At 37.6% G+C, this 11190-nt stretch overlaps 1 protein-coding gene across 1 annotated transcript; it reads right to left on the bottom strand.

Annotated features, from left to right (window-relative positions):
• Positions 1–2968: 2968 nt before the first annotated feature.
• LOC107667764 (male-specific lethal 1-like 1) lies at positions 2969–7567 on the bottom strand. The gene is made up of 9 exons (XM_016459491.1): positions 7492–7567; positions 6097–6834; positions 5700–5899; positions 4893–5137; positions 4732–4796; positions 4292–4359; positions 4078–4202; positions 3917–3989; positions 2969–3804 (listed from the first exon to the last, which is right to left on the bottom strand). Exons 2-9 carry the CDS (start codon positions 6724–6726, stop codon positions 3711–3713), a joined length of 1500 nt encoding a protein of 499 aa, XP_016314977.1. The 5' UTR covers positions 6727–6834; positions 7492–7567; the 3' UTR covers positions 2969–3710.
• Positions 7568–11190: the final 3623 nt, after the last annotated feature.

The following is an 11190-nucleotide window of genomic DNA, read 5'->3' on the forward strand; positions in this document are numbered from 1 at the left end:
TGTGTGTGTATATATATATATGTATATATTTTTTTTTCTTTTATCCTTTGTTACCCTGGCTTTGTATTGCTTTGAATATGTCGTTTAAAGCATAATAAAATAAATAAATAAAAAATAAAGTATTGTCAACTTAGCAATTTTGTTGCCAAATTTAGCAACTTCTCAGACTACCTTGGCTACTTTTTCTTCCAAAAGCACCTAGCAACAAATTTAGCTATTTTTTACATTTATTTGGCAACATTTAGCAACTTTTGATAAGTGACTCATACGATAAAAGGCACACATTTTCCATCTAAATTACACAAGAGGAAACCAAAGATGCCTAGCAGTAAATACATCACGTGAATTAAGTTAGCTGTTATTTGCAATTTTTATTAATTTAATAATAATAATAATTTAATAACTAAATAACTGTTCATTTATGAAACACCTTGTGAGTAGCTTGTACCTGCAATTGTTGATCAGTTAATCAGTATACTGTAAGAAAAATATCTAGAAAAATGGAAAAGGTTCTAGTAATTCAATTCAAGTTTATTTGTATAGCACTTTTCACGATACAAATCATTGCAAAGCAGATTTTAGTTTTCCAAGACATTATCTGTTATCCATTTTCCATTATCCGTTGTAACCCTGTATCCCCAAAACACAATGTGTAATTTAAAATGCAGGTTTATAAAAACCTGTGAAAAATAATTACGGAAAATTTCTTCATATTAACGTAGTAGATTGTGCCCTACTTTTACAGACTTTTATTAGAGTGTAACTTACTAACTAACTACTAATAGGCTACACTGCTTAAAACTACAATTGTTCAGAATGTGCACTTTTACTAAATTTTTAAACACATTTTACATTTTAAAATTAGTTGTTTATATTTTAATATTGCATTATACATTTATATTATTTTACAAACAAATCTAAATTAACATTTTTTTTTTTTTTTTTTTTTGTATTGATTACCATTTGTATAATCTTCCTTTAGCAACTTCCCCTGAAAATTAGTTGGCAACGCTGACCTGCGCGCTCTCGTTTCTGTGGTGTGATCACAGCAAACACAAAACAGCTCTAAGTCAGTCTAATGTAAGTCTTACTTTACTGTTTTTCCATTCATTGTTAAATAATGAATGGCAAACGCTCTTTGACTATGTCTGCTAATACACTACTTTCTTTTTCTATTGGTCTCTGGAATTGCCAGTCTGCAGTAAACAAAGCAGATTTCATTACATCTATTGCTAATCATTCAAGACTAAACCTCATGGCCCTGACAGAGACCTGGATCAAACCAGAGGACACTGCTACGCCTGCAGCACACTCCAATAATTTCTCATTTTCCCACACTCCCCGTCTAACTGGAAGAGGTGGAGGTACTGGTCTGCTTATCTCTAATGATTGGAAATTTATTCCTGTACCTTCTCTGGGTATTAACAGCTCATTTGAATCACATTCAGTCACTATTACCCACCCTTTTAAAATCCATTTTGTAGTTGTTTATCGACCCCCAGGACCACAAGGTAACTTCTTGGATGAATTAGATGTGCTGCTCTCAACCTTTCCTGAGGATGGTACTCCCCTAGTTATGCTTGGAGACTTCAAAATCCACCTAGATAAACCTCAGGCTGCAGACTTCCACACTCTGCTTGCCTCTTTTATCATGGCTGCATTTATTTGATCAGAAATACAGAAAAAAACAGCAATATGTATTTGTGCAATTTAAAAAAGTTTTCTATTTTAATATACTTTAAAATATAATTTATTCCTGTGATGCAAAGCTGAATTTTCAGCATCATTACTCCAGTGTCACATGATCCTTCAGAAAACATTCTGATATGCTGACTTATTATCGATGTTGGAAACAGTTTTCCTGCTTCATATTTTTTGGGAACCTGTGATACTTTTTTCAGGATTCTTTGATTAATAAAAAGTAAAAAAACCAGCATTTATTCAAAATAGAAATCTTTTGTAACAATATACAGTACTGTTCGTAATTTTTCTTTTATTTATTTTTTGAAAGAAATGCTTTTATTCAGCAAGGATGTGTTAAATTGATAAAACGTTATAATAGACTGAAGATTGAAATTTATTCATCAAATAATCCTGAAAAAAATATCACAGGTTCCAAAAAAAATATTAAGCAGCAGTTTTTAACAATGATAATAAATCAGCATATTAGAATGATTTCTGAAGGATCATGTGACACTAAAGACTGGAGTAATGATGATGAAAAATCAGCTTTGCATCACAGAAATAAAATTTAAAGTATATCAAAATAGAAAACCATTATATTAAATGATATTTTACAGCACAATTACTGTTTTTTTCTGTATTTTTGGTCAAATAAATCCAGCCATGATGAACAGAAGAGACTTCTTTAAAACACATTAAAAATCTTACTGATCCCAAACTTTTAGGAAAAGTGATTTGGGATCATTACTTTTGGGATCGTTCATTCAGTTTTTTTTTTTTTTTTAGGTGAGAACATCTTAATAGTAAACTACCATGGTATTACTAAGAAATTATTTTGAGTACCTTGGAGTACCATAGTACATTAATACTGTAATCATTCAGTACCTTTTTTGAGGTTAATAAAAACAGTAACAAAATATACCACGGTGCTGGCATAATTTGGGCTGTTGACATGTGGTACCAGGATAGTGGTAGTGAATCTTCAGTAGCATTGATTTTCCATTATTTTTTGAGGCAAGTACAACAAAATACAGTACCATGCTCTTTTTAAGAGGCACCATAGTGTTTTTTGAAATACAACTGGAGCACCAAATGCATTATGGTATATTTGCCTCTTCTTTGTGTGTAATGGACCATAAAAGCACCAACAAAAAGTATGTGCTTTTTATATGTACCATGGTGGTAACCATTTCAATTTCTCACACAAAGTATAGGCTAATTCTCTTAAAACTGATGACCGCAGTGATGTAATTTGTTTGCATCAAATACTTTTGACATAATGCAGCATTTTGAACCAAGAAACTGCAGCTGAGCGTATTAACTTGTAAAAACATCTTTTCTTCTACATAATTTATTGCCTGAAGAACAAAGGTTCTTAAACTACAAGAATGAAAAGAGGACCCCCGTCACACTTCTCCTAAGCTCACTCCAGTTTCCTAGTTGAATCCCATTCCAATACCCTTTTTTTCTAGCCAAACATAAAAGTCAAGAAGAATTCTGTGATTTAGCATTCAAAACAAGTATTCATTAAAACACATGGAAGCACAATATATCCATAATATGACTTGTTTTAATATTTGAAATAATTTCTTTAGTTACAAGTATCTTACACGTTTCCATTGAACAAAGCCTTATGTTACAATGCTTCTGTAACCGGTTTTCATCATTTTTCCCTTTATGTGACTGAGAGAACTCACACACCAAAAAGCACAGCATGTACAGTTTTGATATTTAACGGCAGCTCTTGATGTGTTATGGTAGAAGCTTTGGTCCACACTGCTCAAGCTATCCTGCAAAGTATGACGCAAACGCGAACACTGAAGTGTTATATTCAGCACTGTGATCATGGGTGTGGTGTTGGGAGAGCTTGTTTCTCAGACATTACAGAGCAAAACACAGTTTCTCACAGATACCACTTGGACTTTAGGGAGATCCAAAATTCACCCTTCAATCTGCTTCTGAAGATCTGAAAGTGCAATATAGGTGTGTACGAGAGATGAGACCACAACATGTGAACGAATGAGCTTTCATTTGCGACATGTCCGATGAGGCATCCGTTTCTTGGTCACCTCTGCTCGACTACAACGACTACGCTCCTCCAGCCAGGGCAGGTCAAAGTTTCTGTTGAATTAAAAAATAAATAAATACATATGTACTGCAATCAAATCAAGATTGACATTATTACATTGACATGATTAGCAATATGAAAATATGAAACCTCGATTGAACTTACTGCTGTTTCAGATTGGGAAGAGGTCGTCCAAAAGCCACCACTGGTAGGAAGGGTGTCACCATAATAGACTCCACTGAGGACAGACACAGAAACAAGCACTTTAAAAGACCAGACCAAATACTTTTTAAGGCATACAGGAAAAAAGCCATCTGCTGACATACCATCCTCAGGGTCGGGATAGAAGGAGAGCAGCTCTGGTTCGCTCTCCTGAATGACCTTCCTTCTGTTCATCCTCTGCTGCAGGCGCTGAAACATCCTCTGCTCTCGAATACGCTGGATATCCCACCTGAAAAAGAGAAATGAGATTAAGGGACAGATTTGCAAATGCTCTAATCTATTGGATGCTATATAGAAGAACAAAAAACCAAGCATCACCTCTTCCTCCTCTTCTCATCCAGCTCAAGTTTTGAATGCCTCTTCAGAAAGACATTATCATCTAGACACTGCACAGAAGTATGAGCATTTAAATGCATCACAGGCTGAACAATTAATCGAAATAAAACCAAAATTGCAATATGGCTAAGTGAGAGAGTCTGGGTCGATTATAAAATGGATTTGGGAACTCAACGTGCACAAACCATTTTCTCAAACAGCACTTATAAACCAGTTGCTGTCAAAAGCTATCAAAAGAAACTGGGACAGGCATATATAATATATATTAGTATTGTAATTATACAGTTGTATAATCCACCAGCACAGTTTTTGGTCAAATTGTGCAGTCCTACAAACAAGCAGCACAAACCTGGAATCCTTTAGTTTTTTTTTTTTTTTTTAATGCAGCATTGCATCTTGGGGTGCTTACACGTCTCACTAACCTCAGGGATGTCCGACGCCTCTTTCTGCCCCAAAGGCTCTAAGATGCTGTCCCGCCATGAAGGGACTATATATGGTGATAAATTTGACAATCTGAAGTTTTCCTTATAATTAATATATAATTAAAATCATTAACAGAGAAATGACTTAAATTTCTCCCAACCTGCAACTGTGTCCTCATGCACAGGTGAGGGGTGTCGCCATGGCGATGGAGGCAGCTGATGCCAGCGACAGAGGTACATCTCTGTGGTAGTCAGGTAGGGCAGGTCCAACGACTGAGACTGCAATTCGGGCTCCGTGTCTTCCTGGGGTTCCTCCTTCTGAGCTGGGCCATCCTGTGGTGGTGGTGATGACCTGGGCTGCCCACATCGTGACCTACTCATCCGGGAGTCCTGGAAAAGAAACCTCCTTTAAGAGGGTGAAAAAATATAACATATTTAAGTTTATCAGTTCTCAAAATTTAATAAGCTACAGCACATTAGTTTGAAATAATGGGGATAGCTTACCCACAAATGAAAATTCTGTCATCATTTACACACCCTCGTGTAAAAAAAAAAAAAAAAAAAAAAAATTATTTGGGGAGACATTTCATATTATCTATTAGGCTATAACATTTATGTAGTTTTGTTCGCTTGGCTGTTTTCTTATAAATGTCCAGAAATTTGTCTTTTTTTTTCGTCAGGTGTCTTTTTTAAATGAAATGTCATTACGTTGCTGTCTTGCGTCTAGCCTGCCGCAAATTCTATAAGAAGAAGAAGAAGTTGCTGTCTTGCCACCAGCCAGTCGCTGCATTGCTGATCGTGGTCTCGAGTATCGATACATATGGTCCACACAATGGAAGATAATATTCATCAAAGTATCTTCTTTTGTGTTCCGCAGAAGAAAGTCAATCACACAGGTTTGGAACGACATGAGGGCAAGTAATCCTTGTAAATCTTTATATATTTCAGAGTAAAATTAATAATCATACCCTTTCAGGCTTTTTTGTCCTCTTCCAAAGTGCATTTGCTTTGGGGTTTGGACCCGCCCCTCAGATTGCTGGATGTCATCTGGGGCAGCAGCCTCAGCCTCAGGTTCCTTACGACGAGGCGTCTGAGAAGGACGGGATTCTGTACCCTCTTTTTTCACCATCTGCAGCCGACGCTCCATGCGTTCAATTCGTGCCATTAGCTACAAACACACACCTGTGTTAGGCTGTGTATTAAACACTGGGTTCAGGTGAATTAAGTGAAACAAAAAACAAAACAAGTGTTATAAAATAACAAGTGGGAAACTGTGAACACGCCCGCTTTAACATCAAATAGTCCCATCATCTAACCTTTTATCTCGTAAAAGGCGAAGAAAAAAGTGCAAAACTGTAAGCGTACCATCTCTTTTTCAGCTTTGAGGTCATCAATCTCTTTGCTCTTGTTGTGAAGTTGCTTCTGTTGCTGTTCAATCAATTCCAGTTGCAGCAGCAAGATCTGTCGGATGCAGCTGGTCTGCGTGTCCACAAGGCCGGAGCCTTTCCTCACATTCCGACGCTTCCCATCGGGACTGTTCTCTGGCGATGGGACCCCCACGACCGCACCCACTTGCCCTCCATCTCTCGGCTGATTGTTGCTATTTGATACCATGGGATCCATCTTCCCCACGTGGTTGTGACTGGCCTGACAAAACAGTGATTTGCTCTTGACTGGGGAACCTTCGGCCCCCATCTGCTTGGTTGACAGGAGTGCCAAGGTCCCCAGCGTCTCCCAGTTCTCCTCCTGCCCGAGGTTCCCTGCTGGAGATTGGTCAGGGCAGCTCAACACGTTCTGACGGCTGATATTTGCTTTGCTGTGCAGGTGATGTTTTTGATTTACACTGTTGTGGATAGTGCTCAGCACATGGGTGGCGAAGTCGCGGCTTTTCTTCTTCAGGCCGGCCAGGGATTCATGGGCTCCTGCTGGCTTCTTGCTGAGGCTTGTGTCCAGTCTGTGTCCTCCACTCGTGAACACAGTGGATCGCATAGTCATTGTGACTTACTCCAGTTGGAGATATTTTACCAACACCTACCTCTATAGATGAGGAGGATTTGTGACAGGCTGAACGTGTGTCCTTGAGGCCCCTTTTCTATAGCCATTCTGGGGAAACGGAACAAAATATTGGATTTTTATTGCCGAATTCGATCATTAATTTTTTCTCAGTAAGGCAAGAATTCTTATTTGACAAAAGAAATTGGTTGAAAAGCAAAATTGAAAGGTATGCATACAATGACTGAAATAGGGCTGCTATGTTGCTTTAATAGTGTTCTGAGAACTTGAAAGCACATGAATCCAAGAGCAAAAATGTAATTTATAGAAACATTATGTATGGTCAGATTTCCTAAATAATGTGGCTACCCTAAGCTAACCTTCAGTACCCTTCCCATCTGTTGAGTGCATTGATACCTTTACATTGCATGCATTATGTTTACTGTGTCAGGAAGGATATCGTCCGATCACTGTTTATATGCATGCAACTGGGAGTTTTTTGATCTACAGTGAAACTCCAGAGTCATGCACGAGCCATCGTCTGGGCACAGGCAGCGTCCACCATTTTAGATATACAGCAAAACAATTACAATCATTTTCAGCAGTTCGCTTCGTCTGCTCTTGTGGGACAATGACGCCATTTTAAGTCATGCAATCATGCTGCTTATATAAATACGGAATGAAGCATATCGCAACCACCGACGAACTTGTTCATCATTTTGCATCGACATGTTATTTAAATTCCCCTGACACCCCGCCCGAACTCACCTATCGTCTTCCTTTGGCCCACTTTCCGATATTTTGTTGAATCTGCGCACACGGGACACGGCGCATGCGCGGTGCGTTTGGAAACTGATTGGACACATGCGGAACAATATTTCGTGGCGCTCGCGTTGGTCTTGAGGTTTGCATTAATGACATCATGCAGAGACGCACTGAAGATTATAACATTGACGTTTTAAAGCATGGCAACATATCGGAGTAAATGCAAATATGATTAAAATCATGAACCGAGAACTTATAAAGAATTCACAGACGAATATAGCTAACACATTCGTTTATTAGCTCAACTTTAATAGTTGTAACAGTTTTACAAACAGGCTACATAAATATACAGTACTTGATTAAATAAATAGCGATGCATTCTGGCAAACAGCCATGCTAACATTCACTACTGGGTGTTCAGACAAACTTGGCTCTAGAAGAAACTTGTTAGATGCATACAGTAATTACTATTTAAATACAAAAAATACATACTTTTGCAAAACTTACAAATATTGTAAAAATACTGAAACATGCAATACTATTAACAGACAACATATGTGTGTGATTTTTCTCAAAACAAGAAAAAACCTTGCCAACCCGTAAAATTTATGTAAAAAATAAATACATGTAATTAAAACACATTATTTTAAAAGAAAAGTCTTGTCTTGTATATATATATATATATATATATATATATATATATATATAAACTTAATAATTTATTTTAGCCCTTTTTCAGTTCAGTCAGTTTATAAATACAAAATATGTCCAGTCTGTAAATGTGAACAGATCATTTGGTGCCACTTCAGATGTCACATCTGCTGTTGTTTATTATTTTTTTAGAAGGGGAACTGCGAGTTTGACACGCTGAGTGCAAAACTGAACTGTAATCATCATTCTTCTCCACTAGAGTGCATTCTTTGCCAGGTTTATCCTGTTCTCTTTCACAGAACTACAAGCATGTTATACTGAACGCATAGGCTACATGCGGGGCTCTACTTGATAACATGTAAACAGTAAGATTATAATTCTTTTTTTTTTTTTTAGATAAGGTGTACAGTTTGGTAACAGTGTTAATAAATGATCTGTTTTTGCCTTGTAAGACAATGTTAATTTGTAACTTCCCACAAGGTAATTAAGTAAATATGGGAGTGGATGAGATTCCAGAAATAGCAGCTACTGTATATCATGATAAGATCAATTTATTCTGCTATATCATGCAAAACATGCAAGATCAAGGCCAGTAGGAGTTCAGTTAGGCCCATGTGATATAAATGCCTCGACTACGAACTACACAGAGAAACATGACTAATGGATTTCTATAGATTACTATTCAGAATTTGATTTCTTAATGTTTGATTTATAAAGGTAAAAAAAAAAAAGATCTCTTCTCATTCTTAAAGCTGCAGTCCGTAACTTTTTTGTGTTCAAAATGTACAAAATTTATATAATAAGCGAGTACACCATGAATCCATTTTCCAAACCGTGTTTTTGGCTTGTCCTGAATCACTACGGTACACCTATAATAAGTGTTTATATTCGGACTATTTAGACTGGTTCGGGTAGGTACCGCTGCGGAGTAGCCCAGTACCTGCGTGATTCGCCATAGACATAAACAGAGAGAAGTAGCTCCGGCTACAATGTTCTTCCGCAAGACGCACGCAGTTCTGTTTATTAACCTCTAGAGCGCCAAAAGTTACAGACTGCAGCTTTAACTTTTCCCAGTTTTACAGCTGAGTCAACTACCCATGGTATGAGTTTCCACGTACTTTTCATATATGCTTTCTGTCCTAATCACTTACACTGTGATCACAATGATGGGCTAGTTTGTCATCTGAAGGTCCCCTGGGATCTTGTAGAAGGGACATCAGTGCTTCCAATGAGCTAATCAAAAGCCACTTGAATGAGAAGAACAAGAACATGTTTATAATCACGTAGCCTATGCTTCGTCAGCCATCACCATCAGATACCCAAACCACATAGTAAGCTGAACATGAGAGGACCAGTGTTGGGGAAAGTTACTTTTAAAAGTAATGCATTACAATATTGCGTTACTCCATAAAAAGTAACTAATTACGTTACTTAGTTACTTTTTATGGAAAGTAATGCGTTACGTTACTTTTGCATTACTTTTTAAATCTGGACAGGGCTTGCTTGTTTGATTTTAAAATAAAAAAGTTAGATTTTTGGCAAATATAAAAGCCTTTTCACACCAAAAGTGAAATGAATAAGCCTCAGGCTGAAGGGAAAGTAAAGTAGAATGCAGAAGAAGAAATTTCAACACACTTCAGCAATAAACAAAGACACACAAATGTTTGTCTAGAGTAATTTTTGCTTATTAGTACGGTTGAACTGGATCATCGAAGGTCAGAAGCAAATAGAATGGGATTAAATACATAAAGGATATTTGTGTTGTTTAACATTTAATTATTGCAGGTTTGCGTCATATTCTGAGTTGCATTATTTTTATTCATTTTGAGGAATACTGAATGTGGTTTTTTTTTGTGTGAGTGAGATGAATTAATGCATATTCATATTTATTTTGAACTACAGTAACATCTGATTTCTCTCAACATGGGGACAGGAAAGCTGTCAATCAATAAACAGAAGGAAAAAAAAGTAACTTGCGATACTTATTTGAAAAAGTAACTCAGATATTCTCTTGTAAATTAAAAAGTAATGCGTTACTTTACTAGTTACTTGAACAAAGTAATCTGATTACGTAACTTGCGTTACTTGTAATGCGTTACCCCCAACACTGGAGAGGACAATTAAGTTCCTGAGCAAATCACTCTATCAGATGTAAAGCAATGCACTACGAGTCCACCACAGAAGAAAAATGTTAGATGGAAGTAATTTATATAAGAATAATAGCAAGTTGTAAACAAGTCTTGTCTATAACGCGAAGTACCTAGGCTATATAAAACGTTTGTGTCTGTACGAATCCACGTTTAACTAGAGCGACAACCCAATTACACGGCTTTTGTTTCCCTCAGACCGCTGAGATGTTCACATTAGTGGATGACCGAGACTACCCGCTTTCCACCAAAACAGAGCGCCGGGTCGACGCCCACTTTACTGTTCCACTTCAGAGCTGAAGTCGTAACCGCACGCTCGCACGTGGACCTGCCGGGTGACCGCGCGCATCCGCAGCAGGGCTGTCACGCTCCGGTGCGTGCAGCAGTGTCCTAGGAGCGGGATGACTCACATGGCACACGGGGACCCTGCGACTGCAGCGAGCAGAAAAACAGGGAAGCACGTCTCTCGGTGCCGCATCGATGCATGAAATAGGTCTCGAATGTCGTTTATTAGGCTATAATATTGGCTTGAGGACTGAAAGGTCCTTCCTTCATAAGGCTCAGGCGCGCGCAACAGAAGCAAATAACCAGTCGCTGTTTGAGTTGAGATACGTCTGCTGTTAGAAGACGTTAAGTGGCTGCTATTAAACTGCTTTAAGTCGTTTCAAATATATTAAAATATGATTTAATTTTAAAAACAGGAAATGGAGGCACTACAAAAAATTGACAAAAATCGCATAGAAATGAGCCTCGTAAGAAAGGGTTAACTCGACCCCAGATATCTCGAAATGAAGCGATCATTTAAGAATATGTGATTAAAGCAGCAGTGAGAAATAAAGAGCGCCTCGTTGGAGTCACGCGGACAGTAGGTTAGGAGGCGGCTCAAGTGACCTAGATTCATAAT

This window comes from Sinocyclocheilus anshuiensis, unplaced genomic scaffold (assembly GCF_001515605.1).
Source record: "Sinocyclocheilus anshuiensis isolate Anshui unplaced genomic scaffold, SAMN03320099.WGS_v1.1 scaffold1563, whole genome shotgun sequence".
In the NCBI taxonomy this organism is placed as follows: domain Eukaryota; kingdom Metazoa; phylum Chordata; class Actinopteri; order Cypriniformes; family Cyprinidae; genus Sinocyclocheilus; species Sinocyclocheilus anshuiensis.